General features: G+C 55.6%; 7 protein-coding genes across 7 annotated transcripts; 5 read left to right on the plus strand and 2 right to left on the minus strand.

Moving 5' to 3' along the window:
* Positions 1–544: 544 nt before the first annotated feature.
* On the plus strand, positions 545–1,666 carry MFIFM68171_03742 (AB hydrolase-1 domain-containing protein; the record flags this gene model as incomplete). The annotated part of the gene is made up of 2 exons (XM_071059163.1): positions 545–1,062; positions 1,117–1,666. The coding sequence occupies 2 exons, from the start codon at positions 545–547 to the stop codon at positions 1,664–1,666; spliced, it is 1,068 nt and encodes a 355-aa protein (XP_070915264.1).
* Positions 1,667–4,910: 3,244 nt separating this feature from the next.
* On the plus strand, positions 4,911–6,119 carry MFIFM68171_03743 (Stomatin; the record flags this gene model as incomplete). The annotated part of the gene is made up of 3 exons (XM_071059164.1): positions 4,911–5,091; positions 5,155–5,738; positions 5,814–6,119. The coding sequence occupies 3 exons, from the start codon at positions 4,911–4,913 to the stop codon at positions 6,117–6,119; spliced, it is 1,071 nt and encodes a 356-aa protein (XP_070915265.1).
* A 525-nt stretch (positions 6,120–6,644) lies between these two features.
* Positions 6,645–8,638, minus strand: SPB4 (ATP-dependent rRNA helicase spb4; the record flags this gene model as incomplete). Its single annotated transcript, XM_071059165.1, has 2 exons — positions 6,645–8,354; positions 8,414–8,638. The coding sequence occupies 2 exons, from the start codon at positions 8,636–8,638 to the stop codon at positions 6,645–6,647; spliced, it is 1,935 nt and encodes a 644-aa protein (XP_070915266.1).
* Positions 8,639–9,571: 933 nt separating this feature from the next.
* DGK1 (Diacylglycerol kinase) lies at positions 9,572–10,759 on the plus strand (the record flags this gene model as incomplete). The annotated part of the gene is made up of 1 exon (XM_071059166.1): positions 9,572–10,759. One exon carries the CDS (start codon positions 9,572–9,574, stop codon positions 10,757–10,759), a length of 1,188 nt encoding a protein of 395 aa, XP_070915267.1.
* Positions 10,760–14,873: 4,114 nt separating this feature from the next.
* Positions 14,874–15,729, plus strand: MFIFM68171_03746 (Biogenesis of lysosome-related organelles complex 1 subunit KXD1; the record flags this gene model as incomplete). The annotated part of the gene is made up of 3 exons (XM_071059167.1): positions 14,874–15,217; positions 15,373–15,525; positions 15,645–15,729. The coding sequence occupies 3 exons, from the start codon at positions 14,874–14,876 to the stop codon at positions 15,727–15,729; spliced, it is 582 nt and encodes a 193-aa protein (XP_070915268.1).
* Positions 15,730–17,410: 1,681 nt separating this feature from the next.
* Positions 17,411–18,415, minus strand: MFIFM68171_03747 (uncharacterized protein; the record flags this gene model as incomplete). The annotated part of the gene is made up of 1 exon (XM_071059168.1): positions 17,411–18,415. The coding sequence occupies one exon, from the start codon at positions 18,413–18,415 to the stop codon at positions 17,411–17,413; it is 1,005 nt and encodes a 334-aa protein (XP_070915269.1).
* Positions 18,416–19,207: 792 nt separating this feature from the next.
* On the plus strand, positions 19,208–19,849 carry MFIFM68171_03748 (Histidinolphosphatase-like protein; the record flags this gene model as incomplete). Its single annotated transcript, XM_071059169.1, has 1 exon — positions 19,208–19,849. One exon carries the CDS (start codon positions 19,208–19,210, stop codon positions 19,847–19,849), a length of 642 nt encoding a protein of 213 aa, XP_070915270.1.
* Between the last annotated feature and the right edge of the window lie 5 nt (positions 19,850–19,854).

The following is a 19,854-nucleotide window of genomic DNA, read 5'->3' on the forward strand; positions in this document are numbered from 1 at the left end:
AGAAGGCTTGCGGTGATGGGGGATTATGGACTGCCTCGGACTTGCTGTTGAGTCAGCTAAGAGTCACCGGGAAGGAGCACGCAGCGCATGCTGATGGTGCCCTAAATTTTTTGTCACTACTTCCAGGGCAGAGCAGGAACATTCGGCCTTTGAGCAATCAACATCAAAGAAAGCTCCCGTGGTCCAATTGACTTTGCATTCGCCTGGACAGGAAGTTTGTCACAAAGCCTCGTATTTTTTCCTGAATTCGACCATGCCCTCTACAGGGGTCTCGCAATCAATACCGGATCCGAGAGCGTGGACAATGCGCCACGTCCGTAGACGCCCTGCCGTTTGCGGTGTCGCACCCTAAAACTCCCGTTCTGCACGGCTCGACCCGGTAAGCTGAAAACGGCATCGTGAATGACGCACCGTGTAGCTCGTATAAAGAATTGCCATCGCCTCGCACCCGGAAATGGTCTTGTTTGTTCGCTAGAAGGCATTCCACGTTTTGGTGCTCATTTTTGCAAACAACCCACTCAAGCACTTGTCAACGATTCAAAGAATGTTTAACTTCACATTTACCTACAAATGGTTGCGCTGGCGACCTCCAGCCAACCCTGTATCTACCCTCCCGCACGGGATTGAGCGTTTCTTTGTCCAGACCCCCGGCGGCAGCATCGAGGTGTTGCACGCCGAACCGCGGGGTACATCAACAACACCAGCACGCGCCGATGCTTCCCCGTTATTCTTTGTCCACGGAGGCATGGGGGGTGCGTGGGTCTGGCTAGAGTACCTCGAGTATTTCTCGGCCCGCGGCATCCCCTGCTACGCGGTATCTGTGCGCGGCCACGGAGGCAGCTGGCATCCTTCGTACTTGCGTATGGTGTACGGCACCACCAAGCGTATGCTCGCCGACGATGTAGTCGCTGGCCTGCGCTGGGCACAGGAGCGCGAGGGCGGCAGGGAGGTTGTGCTTGTTGGGCACTCGAGCGGTGGTGGACTCTCGCAGCTCATCTTATCCGAGCAGGATGTCAGAGTGAAAGGCCTGGTGCTTGCGGGCGCAATACCAGGTTTTGGATCGCAAGTTCGACCCACCTGCCGTATGTGATGTTCTTACTAACGGAGAAACTGCAGCATCGGCGTCTACATGAATTGGTGGCGTCTCGATCCGTGGTTTTCCTTCAGGATGATATTCCACGGCTGGCACCCCAACTCGCCTCTCTCGCACCCGGCGCTGACGCGGAGGGCCTTCTTTAGCGAGGAGCTATCCGACGCGTACGTTTTGAAGTTCCAGGGAAAAATCAATGCCTATGAGAGCTTTCTCTGGCCGTTGGGCATGTTCAGGTCGTTTGTCAACCCGCAAACGATGCTCCCGCAAATTAGCAGCTGGGGTACCGGCGAGAGCATCCTGGTTCTCTGTGGCCAGTCGGACAGGCTCATGACCCTTCCCATCATGGAGACGCTGGCAAACACGTATCGCAAAGCTTACAGCAGTCTCGTTGGTATGAAGAAGCTGCAGGCTAAGGATGCTGATGTCGAGTCGATCCCCGGCAACGGCGGCCAAGACAATGCCGGCCATGGAGTAAGGTATTGTGTCGTCCCTGGGGCCGGTCATCACCTGCAGAACGATGTCACTTGGGAAATTGGTGCACAAAAGCTCCTTGTGTTTTATGAGCAGTTGTAATATCCCGAGCGATTAATTGATGTTGGGCTGACGGCGCACAAGTGCATGTTTTGAATAGACGTCTCTACTCTGTTAGCGGGTTTGGCGTTTGAGCTTATACCAGGATTTCGTCACGGAAGCTAGATGTACTATAATAATAGAGCTAATTCATCGAACACGGGGTTGAGATAAGTTGCCACAATGATTTTACAACCTGGCAGCCCCCTATGAAGGTGCTGTCGGCAATGGCAAGATCAAACTCTGACTGTTCTTTTTGGCTAAGCACCTCAGCTCTATTACATCTCACCTTGAACCTCGTTCCCTCTTTTGCAAGCGTTGGTATGCACTTTGAAGCTTCACGCTAATATTAAATATACTGTCTCCGCACTTCATAGATAGTAAAACTATTATTGCTCCCATTGAGGTGTCTCTCAGATGCCCCCGCCGAGAAATCAAAGACCATGACAACAACTTTTTTCTGCTATGTTTGGAGATAAGATTGCGCGCTATCGCATTGGCCTCAACTACTAGCACGCAAAACCCGTTCTCTACCAACGATTACATCCGCTGCATCAAAGAGCAGTTAGGCCATGCCAAAGGGAGTGCAGGAATTTTTGTCTTTTCAAGTCAAGACTTCCGCTCCCCAAAGAAACCCTAGCTTGATAGCTGGCTAAATCAACTCTATCCTTAGATATTGTGACTATATCAAACGACGTTAAGTTTAATGACAAAGAGAAGGTGATAGAGAGGGAAATAAAGACGGAGAGATAAATGTTATTCTTAGTAGACAAGCTATGACGATTAGTAGAGTAGAGTTAAATGTCGGCATATAGATGCGACTATAATTCTATGGGACATGATTATGATTTATTTCTATTGCCAGCTCTTGAAATACTCTGTGCCCAACGCTTACTTTGACGATATAATCGCCACAATTCTCGCAGAACCGAGTTTAGTTGAGCCAGTCCAATTCTGTCCATCAGCTAGGGCGATGATAGCAGGGTCCACTCTAATACTGTTAATGTTCTTACCAAGAAGGCTGTAACCAATGTTACTACCGTCAAGCCATTGTTAGCAACATTGAAAGGGACTTTATCTCACATTCCAAGGTCACCGTAGCGCTAAACACACGAGCGATGCAACATACGGTGAAGCTAGCAATCAGACGGCTGCCATTGACGACGTCGACACAACAACCGAGATCGAGTCAAAAGATCGCTACCACCCTCCACAACAAGCTCAACATATTGCACGCCCGCTATAATAGCAGTCTGGGCCAGATCAAAATGGAAATTACCGCTCTACGTGCAGAGCATGTCAAGCTCAAGCATACTATGCCTCCAATATAACAGCCACTCCTGTTACACCTGCAGTCAGCACAACACCCGCACGACTATACCCAGTGGCAGGAGGAAGAAAGCTAGCAATAACAATCATGGCAGCTCGCCCAAGTCGGAGAAGGAAGTCGTGGGTAATGGTGGGGAGGCTGGCTAGTCTGGATCGGACGTTGGTTGTAGCTGTCAACTTGTAACGACTGGAGGCGAGCCACATCAATAGAAGCCAAACCTGGCTGGGCTGTTCAACCTGGCGGAAAACGCGGAGGGAGAGAGCGCGCTAAGATGTAGGAGTACCACTTCTCAGTAGGGGGCAGGTGGGGACTAAGGACGTTCTGGGACGATCACCTGCCTGGTATCAGCAGAGCATAATAAACCCGCTTAGCGAAAATTCTCGGTTCGAGCATAGAGCAAGACAGATTGCGGAACGAATGGAGAACAGGCCCATAAGCGGAGATGGCCGATAGTAAGGTCATTTATCAGCAAGGCAGGCTGTGGTTGGGATCCTTTTATGAGACCGCCTTGTAACATGTTGCACTTGGCCGCTGGGAGCCACGCCAAAGAAATGATTACTAGATCTGGCAGGTCAAGGAGCAGACGCAGATACCGTACTCGAAGAGCATCATTGGAGTGCTATGACACTGGTGGACTGAGTCGCATTGTCGGAAAAAAAACGCCGTGTGGGCCGACAAATTGGATCCCCGGGCTTATGAAAGTCGAGCCCAAGTCTGCCTGGTGGTTGGCCTCGCCAACCATTGACACCCAACAGCTGTTTCTCGAGCGGTAAGACAGGAATAATTCTAGAAGAATTCTGTGGGGGGCACGATTGACTATTGCCACGATGCGCCACTGCTGTCAAATAAACAGAGCTGGAAGGATCGGTCTTTGTGTGGTTCTAAGGGGCTTATTACACCTGATGTTAGCGTTGTGGTGCTAAGCCATGCTGACCGCGGGGAGATCACTAGGACACCCCTATAGTTGTGGCCGTGTTATTGCCAGAGAATGGCTTCGCCCAAGTTTTGTTTCTTGGAAGCTGTTCAGTCAAGAGCTTCTTGGGAACGGCCGGGACGACCTGAATGCTGTGTGTAACGCTGCATCCTCCCGCGACCAGATCCCATCTCATCGGGCACTGGCCCGAGTTCAAAAGGTGGATTCATTGTAATGCCAAGCTAACCAGGACACGGGACGGAATTAGGTGGGCAGAATCTAACATCACATCCAAAGCACTGAGGTGCACAGCCTCCAGAGGATTGCAGTGGATGTCTTGGCAAGGTTGCCAAAAGCCGCGGCACAACAACCGACCGATCAGCACGACTAGCTGACCTTACTTTACCTGATGCTCATGTCCGCGACTAAGACCAGAGAGAACTATCAGGGGCAATGCTCAATTGATAGGTTCGCTAGATTGGAAACTAGGTACCAAAGAAATTCATAGTACTGGTTCATACACGCATCGAGATTTCAGTTGTGATGTTTTTCGATGGTTGCTCGCCAATGGCTTAGTGTGCGTATTCACCGTATTGGTGGGCTGATCGCTGGGCGTTGGCTCCTGTGGGGCGATGATCGAAGCTGGGGCCAATCAACCTGACTGGACCTTGGAACCCCACACTTGGGAGCCTGACTCTGCTCCACAGAGATCCTTGCAGCCTTGGGGCCTAGGGTCTCGGCAACACCTTCTGTGCCGCCCTGCTCAAACGACGGGAGCAAACAGAACTTGTTACTGTGTAGGCACGGCCGGCAGCAGGGTACATAAACACATGCTCCTCCAATGGTTGCGTTCCCGACACCCATAACTTTACGCGGCATCTAGGTTGGTTTCACATCTTGGGATTGCAGCTCATCAACCTCCATCAACCTCCATCGCCATTCCTCGAGGATCCGAACGTCCATTCTATCCCCGCATATTTCACCAACGTCAATAAACCTCCGAGATGGACACTGGCGACCAGGGCTCATCCAAGGGCAAGAGCCTTGACACTTCCGCTGCCAATGGCGGCTTCCGACCCCAGGTGAACATGACTGTCCAACCTCCAAAGCTCGAGGATCTGCAACAGAGCTACGCCAGCATTGTTGGCAACGATGCTAACCCTAAGGGCTGGTACGGGAGCATGAGTATGTGCAGCACTTCCCGTCCGCGTCACGCCGATATGAATCGGGGATGCTGACCCAAGACAGTCAATGGCATTGGCGCCGTTATCGGAACGCTGGGTGCCATCCCTTGCTGCATCTGCTGCCCGAACCCGTACAAGAGCGTCAGCCAGGGCAACGTCGGCCTGGTCACCAAGTTTGGCCGGTTCTACAAGGCCGTCGACCCTGGTCTCGTCAAGATCAACCCCCTGAGTGAGAGCTTGATCCAGGTCGATGTCAAGATTCAGATCGTCGAGGTCCCAATGCAGGTTTGCATGACCAAAGACAATGTCACGCTGCAGCTTACTTCGGTCATCTACTACCACATCGTCTCCCCGCACAAGGCCGCCTTCGGTATCTCGAATGTTCGCCAAGCCCTCGTCGAGCGAACCCAGACGACGCTCCGCCACGTCGTCGGCGCACGCGTGCTGCAGGACGTGATTGAGCGCCGCGAGGAGGTTGCTCAGAGCATCGGCGAGATCATCGAGGACGTCGCGACCGGCTGGGGCGTGCAAGTCGAGAGCATGCTCATCAAGGACATCATTTTCAGCCAGGAGCTGCAGGAGTCGCTCTCCATGGCCGCCCAGAGCAAGCGTATCGGAGAGAGCAAGATCATCGCGGCCAAGGCTGAGGTATGCCGCGTCCCCACCGCCCCCCTTCTCCCTCCTCTCCCCCAACCTTATCTTGATGCTAATCCTCGGAAACAGGTCGAGTCTGCCAAGCTCATGCGTCAAGCAGCCGACATCCTCTCGTCGGCGCCCGCCATGCAGATCCGATACCTCGAGGCCATGCAAGCCATGGCCAAGAGCGCGAACAGCAAGGTCATCTTCCTGCCCGCCGCCAACCAGACGATGCCCGGCTCGTCGGCATTCAACGCCGCTCTGGCTAATGGCTCCGGCAACGGCCCCTTTGAAGAGGGCAGCAGCTCCAACGCCCAGGGCGGCATGCCCGAGTTCGGCACCGACCCGGCCTTCCAGCAGGCTATGAATGCCCGCGTGATTGAGAATATCTAAGCAGATGCCCAATCTGTCCCCTAGGCTCTAATTTTCTGAGAGGCATCACCTCTTTATCCGGTACGCTCGTTTTGAGGGGACAGCGACGTGGTCGGCACGAGCGTTGCTTTCACTTTGGGATGATTCAGCAACTTTTTTTCTGCCGCCGGAGCGGAATGAATTTTATTTTGTTTCGGTGAATGGATGCTCCTTACAACAAGGGAGATGGGGTAATGGGATACCAGAAGCGGAAAGACTCAGTCAGATACCAGTTTGCTTAGTAGTTCAGGTCGTCCTATGATACCACGTTCTTTTTTTCTATTAGTTATAACAAGATATCCCCTCTAGTTTTACGATGAGTTCCTATGAAGCTGATGACTTCATGCTTCCGTAACCTGACCCTGTCCATTCAATATCACGCAACCAGGCCCAGTGTGTTATGTAGGCTACAGTTCGGGATGACAGTTCCTGCAGTCCAGAAGGACCTTTTCATTGGTATAGTATAGGTGGGGTATCTATCCATAGCCGCTTTTCATCCTCGCATTGCTAATCATCAAAACCATCAAATTCATCACCCCCATCCGCATCAACTTGGTTCTTCGCTCGCTCCTCATTCCTCCTCCTCACCTCCCCAATCATCTCCTCCAGTTTCTTCTGCTCCTCCCTCTCCTTCTCCGTCATCCGACTCAGCCGCTGCGCCTCCCTCTTCCGCCGCTTCTTCTCCCGCCTCGCCACCTTCAGGTCCTCCTGCTCGTGTTTGCCACTCCACGCCTCGTTCTTCTTCCGCTTGAGCGAGCCGTCGGTCCCCGCTTCCCCATTCGCAGCAGCGGCAGCATTAGCAGCCACCCGGTCGGCCTTCTCCTTTTTCCACCTCTCCAGCTCAGCCAGCCTCTTCTTCTCCCTCGCCTTGTTGCGGAACGGTATACTCTCCGTGTCGATCCCCAAGCCGAGCGACCTGTCCAGCCCCTTCACCTCGGGCATCTTGGGCAATTCGAGCAGGCCATACCCTTTCGCCAAGTCGGCCCAGTCGAGATCGGACATGCGGAAGATGGAGGTGGCCTGGTGCTCGATGTAGCTGCGCGCCCAGCTGACAAAGGCGCGCTGCGCGAGCTGGAAGATCTCGCGGTCGGCTTGGGCTTGGGCGCGGATTTTGGCCGAGACCTGGTCGGCTTCCGAGGCGGAGACCGAGACGGGGGGTTTTTCGAGGGGCGTGATGGGCGTCTGGCGAACTTCGAGAAGTTGCACGTAGCCTTCCTCGCGGCCCGGCTGGAGCATTACCACGGCCAGGCCTCGGCGGCCGGCTCGGCCGGCGCGCCCGCAACGGTGGATAAAGACTTTGGTGTCGGTTGGGGGGTCGTGTTGCACTACGAGGTCGACTTGCGGAATGTCGAGGCCACGGGCGGCGATATCGGTCGTCAAGAGGATGGTAGGTGAGGTCGCGTTGACGAACCGTTCAAAGTTCTTTTCGCGGACTTGAGGTTCGAGTTTGCCGTGGAGGGAGACGATGGAGAAGCCTATGGGTAGGACCCCGTGAAGGACGCGGGCGAAGTACTTAACGGCAAAGCAGGTTGAGAAGAAAACAATTGAGCGAGCGGGGCGAGGTTCGAGTTTCTCTAGGAGCTGGCACAGAGCGGGAAGTTTCTGGCTCGCTGGCGTTACGATGTAGGACATCTGTAGCGACATGGGTGTTTTCCTCTCCTGGATGACGCCTCCGTCTTTTAAGCTCTTTACCCGCACCGTGATTTTGTGCGGATATAGTAGACCGACAGTGATGAGTCTTTCAACAGCCTCACTTAATGAGGCACTAAATAGACCGGTACGGCGCTGTTTGGGGAGGTAGCCGAGGATTCGTGTGAGCTCCTGGGAAAACCCGAGGTCGAGCAGACGGTCGGCCTCGTCCATCACCAGGACCTCGAAGGAGGATGAAGGCGCCTTGACGTAGGGACTCGACAAGAGCTCTGCGAGCCGCCCGGGGGTGCCGATGAGAAGGTTAGGCGACAGCCGTAGGAACGTGCTCAGGTCTTCCGCAGCTTTAGTTGTGCCTCCAACTAGGAGTTGTGGAACAACCACCGGCTCTGTCATAGCGGGCCGCTTCTCATCCCCTTTGGAAAACGGTAGTAGCTCGGCAGACGGGGCATGGAACTTGACGAGGGACACAAGGACGTTGTAGATTTGGGACGCAAGCTCTCGAGTGGGTGAGATGATAATACCCTGAACGTGGTGACGCTTCGCCGGCTCCTCGCTGCGCAAGAGTTTCTGCAACCAGCGCAATTAGTATGGTCGTCTGCATGTTCGCTAGAGGAATAAATTCTCACTTCGACCACGGGTATCAGGAATGCAAGGGTCTTTCCGCTGCCCGTGACGGCTTCCACAACCACGTCCTTATTTCCCCGGAAGATCTCGAGACATGACTTCTGCACCGGAGTGGGGTGCTCGAAGCCCATCGAAGAAAGGTAGTCGAGAATCCATTGCGCAAGACTCGGTGTAAGGGCGTCCCACGACCTCGGTACCTTCTTGGCGCGCGGCTGGTCTGGTGCCATTGTTGACGTTCAGTTGAGGTTGGACGCCCCCGGATCTTGGAGCGTTTCTCCAAACGACCGTTCCTCTACTGCCGCAAGTTGCCGACGAGAAACAAAAAATTACTGGGGGTGTTGCTTGTTATCTTATCTGCTTATCGCTACAGTGGGGAAGATCCCTTGGAAAGGGCGATCTAACCCTAACCCCGCTTTGACGCCGGGGCTGCTTTTCCCGCCAGATCAATTACGGTACCATATATTTGGGTGCTGATGCAAGTTGTCACGTCAGGTTCTCGTAGAGAATTGCGTCAGAGGAACAACTTGACTACACAAGACTCGGCCACGTATTGCCCAACTCGCTAACCGTTGCCTCCCTGCTCTGCTAGCTGCCGCGATAATCAACTGCTTCCAACTGGGACATAAGAGGCACATAGAAGATCGCAAGATACCTAGCTACGATACCTGAATGGCAGTGCGGGTTCCCTCAGGCTTTGTGTCACATGCTTGCAAGTGACGCATGAGCACCTCGCTGCCCATCCGCCCCAGCCGAAATTTTCGCACAGCCATCCTCCTCCAACTCGGCCGCCCGTCAACCCCGAACACCCGTTCCATTTTCCTCCCCGACAGACCGGCCCAGCCGAGGCACACTCGCAAACACCGCCGCCATCCTTTGGTCAAGATTTGCGCGTTTCGGGTCAGCCATGCGGTGGAGTATTCACACTCCGCCGCATCTTCTTCAGCACCCTGGATCCGATCGCCCAAGAGATAGCGGCTTTCTTCCGAAACCAACAGTCCGTCTTTAGCGCCCTAACCTGCCCGCTGGCGTCACCCCGGGAGACTAGGAAAGACAGACATTACGACCACCAGGCCGCGCTCTGGCCGTCGCGCTTCTTCGACCTCCGACCGATCCTCAAGGGCGTCGTTCCGCTACCCGCGCTCCCTCCATTTTCCTGCAACATGGCTAGAAGGAACCAAAGCATCCCCGCCACACCCCGCGTTATTTCTCCCAGCCCGACACCGTCTGAACGAGATGCGAGCGGCCAAGAGTCATCGTCCTACCTAGGCCCAACAACCCGGTCAGCGGCGCGGAAGCGGCTAGCGGTTACCCCTCAACCCGCGACAGACGATATCGACGAGGATGACAGCCCCGACCTCCGGAGGGCTCGGAGCCGGAGTCGCAGCCCGATCGACGCGCGGAAACTAGGCAGGCTAACACCGAGAAGATCCTCGACTGCCGCAAATGGCGTCAAGCCGCTCGCTGCGGGGTCAAACGGGTACATCCCAGAGAAAGCGGCCGAGACCAACGGCCATCTATCGCCGCCGACGCCGTCGGTATACTACGGATGGAACTGGCGAGACTTTAGCCGCAGCCCGAGCCCGCTCGGTCTCATCCCAATCCACAGACACTGGCGGACGTTTGTGCACAAGCACGAGGTTCCCCGCAAAGCGCTGCACGTCTCGATCGGCTTCTTTGTCGTGTGGCTCTATCTCTCGGGAACCCAGACGTCGGCGGTGTGCCCCTACCTCATGGGCGCACTAATACCCATAGCCGCGGTCGACGTCCTCCGCCATCACTATGCGCCTTTCAACCGCCTCTACGTCAAGGTCCTGGGCGCGCTCATGCGCGAGAGCGAGTTCTCGGGCTACAACGGCGTCATCTTTTATTTGCTCGGCGCCTGGGCCGTGCTCTACTTCTTCCCCAAGGACGTGGGCGTCATGGGCACGCTGCTTCTTAGCTGGTGCGATACCGCCGCGAGCACGTTTGGAAGGTTGTACGGCCGCTACACGCCCCGCATCCGCCGTGGCAAGTCCCTCGCCGGATCGCTCGCCGCGTTTATTGTGGGTGTCGGCACGTCGGTGTACTTTTGGGGTTGGTTGGCCCCGACTAAAGGGCCGTTTCCCGGCGACGAGAACTTCATGTTTACCGGCTCCCTTGGCCTTCCCCGGGTGCTGGCCGATGCTGTGGGTTTGGCACCCGAGAAGGCAACCGTTTCGGGTGGGCTTGCTCTGGGTATCATGAGTGTGTGGTCGGGGTTTGTGGCTGCGGCTAGCGAGGTGGTTGATCTTTTTGGATGGGATGACAACCTGACGATACCCGTTCTGAGCGGTTTGGGCATTTGGGGTTTCCTCAAGTTTTTTGGTTGAAAGACGAGGTGGCCGGGTAAACTAATATGTACGGGGCAGGAAATGGTGTCTGTTGCCGTTATGGCCGGCGTGGTTGGACAATGTACGTTTATCAGATGCATGGTCGGCGTTCTTGGGCAACGGGATGCTGGTGTTGTGACATGTGTTCGGCCAGGCTGGGGAGCGAAGATTGGATTTATCATTAAAGTACACGGATGGATAGACGAATCTCAATTCCTGATTCTCCTCCCTCATCTCCGGGTACGGTTCGTAGCTGCTGCTCGGCAAACGGAAGCCTAATCGTGTCTGCGTCGGGGAGCGTTCTATTGGAGAAGCAGCGTTTGCGGGGCGTGTCTTCCAGTCCGCATCGGCATCCCCGTCAAGCCGACTTAGGGTGCGATGATATATGCCCCAAGACAAATGAATATAGAACGACATGGGTCTGTTGGCTCTGCAGCTGCCACGCAATTTCAAGGGTGCTTGCCCCAAGTAAGGATGACTTGCATCTGGGCTCGGGCGCGGGGATCTCGACAAAAGGGGAAAGGAAGGTTGGACAGGGGTGTTCCAGGCTTCCGCCGTCTCGACACTCTTTTTTCACTCACTTGCTCAATACTCAGGTAGAAACATTCCCCAAGACAAGGTTACCTTATCTTCAGACCCGACACGACAAAGTACCCCGATGTACAACATTGCTTCTGATAGCGTTGAGCAAGGTAGATCAATGGCGGCCAGAGCCCCGGTGCGTCACTAGTATTCGCATAAACACCCAGTCTGTGCATGCACAACTGTCGCCATCCACGAAACACCCGAAATCGCGCGCGTTTGTGGCATGCACTTCGGATGTACAACTGCCCGCCGCACATGTATCGCTTTTCGGTTCGGAACCACTCGAGGTACGTGACATTCTCTTTGTTCTACTTTCCATTTCCCTCCTCTCCACTGTCTAGCCGGAAAACCAACACCAAGAACGCAAGGTCCTCCACCTCCGTCTCGAAACAGAGTGGCATCTGTATGCTCATGTACGTCCTCTGCCATTGACCTCTCAGAACGTACCGCTCGAGGCCCGGCTGAGGCAACTCCATCCTATAGAATCGTGCCCAGTCATCAATCGGCGGCGCAAGTCTGGTTTGACTGCATCTCCTAATTCCACTTGAGCCGTTATGTTACATTTCGCGGTACCCACACACTTCTCTCTTGGGTCCTACCGTTCTTCCTTCTCGAACCTAGCGAACCCAGCGATCGTGGAGGAGGGGAACGCCTCTGCAGCACGACCTCCCAAGCGTGCAGGAGGCTTTTGATGCGTTGTCCGATGCTTGCATTGTGTCCCCATTCGCACGTCGACGGGCCACTGGCCAACCCCTTTTTTCCTCTGCTTTCTCTCAGGATCTCCTCCCACTTGGTGCCCGCCAGTTGATCTTGTTTTGCCGTCTCTCTGACGCAATTCTCACTGCCGCACGTTGGAGTCATTAGCGCGGGGGTGGAAGGGGGTTTACACCAGACTGGCCCAGTCAGCCATGCAGAAGTCGTAGACGAGCCGAGTTAGCTCCATCCTGACGGGCCCAGGTCTCCGGCTCTTTCGATCAGCGGCCCAATGATCACCCCAGTCTGAGCCGGTTTGTTGGACGACGAGCGCGTCTGCCTCCTTTACTTCGCATGGCTCCAAAGTCATGCCCCTTCCCCGCCTCCGCCCAGCATCGGCTACATGCCGTCATCCCAACTGGATGAGCTTGCTAGGGCAGCCCAGAGATGCAGCAGGGGTACGTGTGCTTGAGGTGCCCTCCGGATGGAGCATTTCTAAAACTTAGGCTGTCGGGGACAGTCGGTCCCAACAAGATCTTTCCTTCGATCCGGAGCTTCTAGAATGTCAGTGGCGTGGATCAAAGGAAGACGGCAGACCGCTGCGGGCAAGCCAGCCCGTCTTCAGCCTGGGACATACCGGGACCAGCCCTGTGCGGTCGAGTTATACCGGCTGCTTGAGACACTACAACTGTAGGAAAAGCTCCCAGCGTTTTCCGTCCGCCCTTTTGACCTACATAACCCGACATTGGCGTACGCGTTACTGTGCCCGGCTCGCATTACCGAGTCGACCAAGACGTCGTCTCTAGGATCCATTGAAAGGCCAGCCTCGGGTAGGACTCGGAACCACAGGGTCTTTGTTAGTTGTCGTGGCTCGAGATTCCCAGCCTTTACAACGCGCGCGGGACAAGAGCGCACAGGTGTCTCAAACATGCATTCTCTGGGCCGCTGGCAACCGGCTTCGGCTCCAGCTCGTGCGTGCTGCAGAGCTAGCGGTACATCTGTGAAGCCTTGCAGACAGACAGACAGACAGACAGACCACAAGTTCGGCTACACGGGGAAAGCTTATGCCAGGGCTTATCGGCACGCATCCACGGAAGCAGGCCGTGGAACAATTCGCCTAGGTAGAAGGGAGAGGAGACCAGTTCGGACAACCTTCCGAGGTCCGTTCTGCCCACGGTCAGCAGGCATACATTGTACACTTTGCCGTATGTACCTGCCAGCCACTCTACTGAATTGACCGATTTTCGCCGAATAACTGCCCAGTGGGCACATCGTGCCCACCTGCGACCAATCGAATCAAATCCGTTAAGGCAGGTTTAGGGCACTGCAATTTTGATGTTTTCCTCGTCCGGCAGGAGATGGCGAGAGCCGGATGAGCTCCATCATGGCCCCAGGAGGCGCACAGGCCAAGGCGCCGGCAGGCAGAGCTGCGATTGGGAATTACAAAGAACACCCCCCCAAAAAATAATTCGACCTGCAGGTATTTTGGACAACACATTGCCCGACCCAGATGCATCACTGCCTAACCCGACTTTGCAACATCTGTTCAACGTCGGCCTTTGATACTTCCCGGACCAACGAGATGGCAGCCAGGGAACCTGAATCCCACGCCGCTTTTACAATTCCGCCTAGCGTCACCATGGCGCACAACGAACAAGTGCGCCGTTTGCAACTCGTCGTTCGTCGATCCCCCAAGGTCTTTCGGTTCACACCCGCCGATTTGTCGTCCTCTCCGTCTCCTAGCCCGCTGCTCGTGCAATCCGTCTCACCGTTTCGCCCTCGCCTAATCCCCCTCCAGTCCCAAGGCATACCTCATGACCTCCAATTTTTTCCATGGCCCGAACCGTTGCTTTCTGACCTCCGCGGCGGGGGGGGCCTAAGCCTGTCATACGCTGCTTCCAACCCATCCCCCCCAACCCGCCATATCTTGGGCCAGTCTCCGTCCGGCAAGAATACTACCCCTGCTCACGCCTCCGGCATGTATTCTCGCCTTCCACCCCTCGCTTGGTCGGCACTGTTAGGCCCACCCCCCTCCCTAGACCTCCCTTCCGGACCTTGACCGTTGAGCCTCCGGTTCGCAGTCTAGCTGCCCTGTTCCATTTCGCCCCTTACTGGCTACCCTTTTGCGGGACCCCTCGCAGACAGCTCACAGTCGGAGTCCCTCAGTTACCGATAGGCTCCTCTGTCCCAACTTCCCTTCGGTCAGGCCAGCTCCACCAATACAAACGGTGATAATCGCCCCCCGGCATGTGCATCCGGTTTCGTTGTCTCCTTTCTCTGATCAATCGAAACTCGCCGGAAAGCCAATCCGCGTCCTGCTTGCTCGGCCAATTGCCCTGGGGGTCGACTCATCGACCATGCCGTCCTCCCTTTTGGTAGGCTTGGCCCCATGGAAGGATGACGGGTGGGAGGCGTGGCTCGATGAAGTCCGGGCTATCATCGTCACCATCACTCATATCACATCCCACTTCTCCCTGGTCTCAAGCGGGGTCATGGAGATGCTCAACGAATAAAGTCTCCGGTTCTTATCCTTCCCAAACTCGTGATGTCGGGATGCCGTCGACCAGGGGGGCTCTGAAAAGTATAAAAAGGGTCATCGTTGACGGCTTCGAGGTAGGTTCTTCTTCCTCTTTTCTCTTCACTTTCTTTGCTCTTCAAGCATCGAACCACAGACTACGCACCGCTTGCCCACATTTGAGCAACCTTGGACAGTTCCAAGTGACACCGTTCGTCTCATCACAAACATCATCAGACGTTTGGAGCTCCCTATCAGCCACAAACCCTGTCACACCCTTCACACCCTTCACACTATTTTGCCCCTCTCGCATACCTCACCATGTCTTCGTATTATTCCACTCAGTACTACGCCGCGTCTGGTGCCCTCCCTATCCCCACCAGCAAGGGCCAGTACCAGCAACCACCCTACTACACCAGCGGCGACAGCACCTACTCCGTGTCGCCGCCTGAAGATCCAGATGTTTCCGTCAGCTCCTCGTCGGGCTTGGCTTCGTATGGTAACAGTTACTCTGTGACCACGAGCTACGCCGGCAGCAGCCAAGGCGAGTACGACAGCGCTGGCTCGGCGAGCGGCGTCGACCTAAATGAGTACATGCAGGAGCGGTTCGCGGCCACCTTTGACCCGCTTCCGCTCGACAAATGCACTGCCAAGCAAGCACAAACGTGAGTTGCATTTTGCCCAGATCTGTATTTTTGGCAACACCGCCAAAAGGCGAGCAGACAGGCTGTTTTGACAGCGAGTTAGCTGGCGACGAGCTGCGGAGCAAAGCTGGAATTTTGAAATCTTTGTACTTGTTGCTAATTGCGAGTTTGAGCAGATCTGGCCACTTGAATGCCAAGCACCGCGAGCTGCTCGAGTTGCAGGCAAAGGCGCAGGCTCGCCTTGCAAAGACTCGCGCGCGGTTTGCGCAGGGGCTTGAGGATGCGCGCGAGGTGCGCAACGATCTCGAGTGGACGCAGAAGAAAGTCTCGTAAGTTTGCAAATCCTCTCCTCGACACGGATCGAGGTCTGCTCGCGATTGCGAGTCGGATGGCTCAAATCTCGAAAAATGGACATTGAGAATCGAGTGCTGACAAGATTGGGAACCAGATCTTTGAAAGCAAAGGCGTCAAAGAAGCACTCCAAGGAGTACACCAAGGCCCGGGAGCGGTATCCGTCCCCGGACATGTACTAGTCTTTTTCAGCCTCATTTTTTGTCGGCCAGGCGTTTTCCGTTGGATCTTGCATTTTTTGAACCTCATTTACCGGTGGATCTGGCAGACGGCTGCATTTGCAGATTTCACAACCACTTTCCCCTTGCAGCTGCGCTTTTCACGGATCGGCGAGATGGGAGGGGTGAAGGAGAGGTGGGAAAGGGGGCGTGCGATGAGGAGCCTCGCGAAAGAGGTGACGTTGGGACAAGGCGCGGCAAAAATAGCCGCAGGTTGCCCCTCGCCGCTTTACGGTACGGCTGTAGCCGTAAAACGGTAGGGTGTGTGTGTGTGTGCCTGGTTCTGCTGCAGTGTGCGCAGGTACGCAGGGCGCGGCTTAGAGGGGGGGGGGGGTTCATTTTCGATCATCTCACGCCCCCTCCCTCTTCCACTCACACGCTCCCGCGCACGCCAACGCAACGCGACGGAGCGACCCGCTGCATCCACACGCTTATTACTTACTTTGCGCATTTCTGGCGGTTGTTTCATGACTGTTTATGGGTTATGATTGGACGGGCGGGCAGGGCTTGGGTTTTTTTACTGGGTTTTGGATTCCGGATGGAGCCAGCGTTTTCTTGTTTTTTGGGGGAAAAAAGTACCGATACGTCTTTTCACACCCCTCCCCTCTCCGTTCTCTGCTGCACGTCATATTCTTAGGGCGGGGCTCCCGGCCGTTGGAGGGAAAATCTTGGGAATGGGGGGGGAACAAGCGCCAGGGCTGCAGGTGGGCTGCGTAGGTGGGCACACCGGCCCGCCAAAGCCAACCGGCCTCTGTGCCTTTGCCTTGCTTGGGAACCAGTACCAAGGAAAGCGGGCATGCGGCCGGTTGGCAGCCACCGGCAAGGTCAGCCGGTCAGACGGTCAACTCAGCCAGCCAGCCAGCCCGCCAGGTGGGGAAGCTGGGCTGGTTTTGAGGATACGGACGGGTTAGAGACAAGCTTTTCCATTTTTGCGTACCGGGTAACCGGAGAGACTCCTCCTGATGGGGATGACCGGTGGCTGGATATGATCCCCAGACTGGGCAAGGGCAACGGGATGGTGAACTCGGGTGGTGGGTCTATTCCTCATGGGGTCTTATTGTAGCTAGGCGTCTTGGCTGTTGTCTGCTTGTTTTTTGTAGGGTAGGTAAGGAAATAGTAACAGTTACCCTCCTTTCCTCAGCCTGCCTCGCGTGACCCGTGACTAAACCGTGACCTTGATCTTGGCCTTGTACAGTAAACCACCCCTCATGCGTATCCCCGCTTTCAACTGGACACCGGACACCGTGTTCCCCGTCCGGCCCTGCCCTGCCTGGACACATCATGTGACTGTGACGGGTGCTTGAGAGGCTAGGTAGTGCCTAACTAGGCCTGAAAAGCAATCCCAACCTGGAAGAAGACCAGCTCTACACAACAACAAACCCCAACCCCCCGCCCCCTCCAGCCCCTGAACAGTCACGTGATGCCCCCTTTTTGTTTTTTTCTCCCCATCTATCCGTGATAATTCATCACACACAGTTTATCATATACATCCCCATTCCCGAGTAGTACAGTATTACGAGAGATAGAGAAAGATGAACCGCCTGGCATCTCGGCAGAGTAAAAGTAATTTCTGGTCCCTTCACAAGAGGTGAACAATATAACATCTCACTTAACCGGCCTTAACAGAAACCGGAGCAGCAGCGAACTACACTCCACTTTTCCTCTTCTCATTCTCATCCCCATTACCTCCACCCGCCACTACCGCCGCGGCCGTCGTCGCCGCCCTTGCAATCCACGACCCCACCGCTTCCATCCCCCTCTCCGCCTCAAGCTTCTCCCAGGGATTCTCGTTGCTACCCGTGACGTAATAGCCAACATACCAGTCGGGGTTGATCGAGGCACGTCCTCGGCCTCGAGGCTGCCCTTGGACTTGACCCTGGCCCTGGCCCTGGCCCTGGCCCTGGCCCTGGCCTTGGCCTTGACGTTGCTTACCGTCCCGTTTGGAGGCCGGTGGTGTCCCGGCTCGCTTGGCCGTCTTACCGCTCTGAGTCTGCGACTGGGATTGAGACTTGGATGTGCCCGTGAATTGGGCTGGTGCCTTCTTTCCCGGCTGGGGTTGAGGAGGTGGTGCTGCTGCTGCTGCCTCCTCGGCGGCGGCGGCGGCAGCTGTGATAGGGGTCCGGGTTGGGGAGGGCGCGTCCGAGTCGAGGTTGGTGTCGAGCTCGAAGTTGTCGTAGTCGGCGGCGTCGGCGTTGTCACCGTTGTTGTTGTTTTCGTCATCATCGGAATAGTCGATGTAATCCAGGTCGTCGTCCTTGGGCTTCTTTTTGCGTTTGGACTTGGAGGCAAGTTGAGCCTTGGAGGCTGTGATGATGCCGGGTTGGGGTGGTTGGGCCTCGTCCATTTCCAGGGCGGAGTCTTGCTCTTCCTCTTGGTCGTAGAAATTGTCTGGGTCTTCGTATTCGGGTTCGGCAGCGGCAATGACGGCTTCGTCGGATTGGTGGTTGAAGCGTCGTTTCTTAGTCGGGTGCGCGGAGGAGGAGGGATCGCCGTTGCCGTGTTTTAGAGAGCCGCCAAACGCGGTAAAGCCCATTGTGGCGGCCATGGTGGCCTCGGGGACGTCTTCAAATTCGATGGCGTTATCATCGTCGCTGTAAAAGTTGTCGTCGTCGAGGTCAATCTCATCGGGGTTTGGGTTTGGACGGTCCATTTTGAGAAAGGCTTGGTGCCAAATGAAGGATTGCGTTATGAGATATAAGATTGGATAACCGTGTTGGTAACGCGGAGGGAGCACGTTGGGATTGATATATGCTTGGTTCAATAAAAAGGATGAACGAGCGAGGGCTTCGGTGGCTGGAACGGTGCTCTTTGTTTTGACATCCGTTTGCGGATGGATTGACTAATAAATTGTGTACTAGCTCCCTTCTGTTTTTGGTAGGCAAGGACAAAGACAAGTGCCGCACTCAGTCTGAGAAGATGAGCTCCGAGTCTGTCATTTGTCGTTCTCAGCCTTGTGGGGCTCGCCAAAACCACAAGGAGCCGCAACTCCAGGACCGGGGACAAGCTGTACAGTGTGCAGCTATCACTTCTCACCTACAGACTTGGGCGTGGTGTGTGTGCTGGTTGGTGTGACGATGACGAGCAGGAATGGAAAAAAGCCGATTAGAAGTGACTACTATGATCAGGTCATGTGACTTTGTGATCGCTGGTTGATGACAGCAGTTGAGGTTGAAGAATCACATACGAGACGCAACGATTATGCATGAAATCCTCTTCAGCACAGTGTATAGCTCTCTCTCTCTCTCAGGTTAGGGTTGTCGCACTTGCACCGCGGCACTCTGACACAGCAGACCCTGCATTGACCCCTGTCACTCACAACACCTCCGACCTCAGGTTTCTATCCCCCCTCTCCAGACCCTCAATTCAAATCAACCTGCGATCACTCAATATATCCAACTCCACTTACCTTCTCAAAACTCATCTACCATCAACAACACCCAAAATGACAACAACAACACCACTACCAACAATATCAAACCCTCCCATCACCCTCCACCTCCCCTCCAAATACTCCCCGAAAGACACCACCACCACCCTCCAATCCCCACCCCTCGCTTTCCTCCACCGCACCTGGACGGTAACCCACTCGACGCTGCGCATGTGGCGCAGCGCCCGCAACGTACGCATCACCTACGGCCAGCTCCCGGCCTCCAAGGACGGACGCGCCCGCGTCTCGGACCTGGTCGAGTACGAGGCGCTCTCCGGCTCGGGCTCCATCAAGCGCGTGGCCGGCGTCGACACGGCCTCCCGCGCCGGCGCCGACACCAGCGTCTGGGACTGGCGGGGGAGCGGGCTGCTGTTCTTCGTGGGGAGCCACTGGGAGGTGATGGGCTGGGGGGAGAGGGAGATCCCCGGGGCCGGCGGGGAGGTGGAGAGGTGGGTGGTGACGTGGTTCGCGCCGACGGTCTTCACGGCGGAGGGCGTGGATGTGTATAGTGACCGGAGGGAGGGCGGGAGTGAGGAGTTGGTGGCCGCGGTGATGGCTGAGTTGCGGAGGGTGGCGGAAGGGAAAGGGAAGTTGGGGGAGTTGGTGAGCAAGGAGATGAGGGAGGTTGTTGTGAGTTTGCCTTGGAAGGAGAGTTGAGATTG

The sequence above is a fragment of the Madurella fahalii genome (genome assembly GCF_045866475.1).
Source record: "Madurella fahalii IFM 68171 DNA, scaffold_2, whole genome shotgun sequence".
In the NCBI taxonomy this organism is placed as follows: Eukaryota; Fungi; Ascomycota; class Sordariomycetes; order Sordariales; genus Madurella; species Madurella fahalii.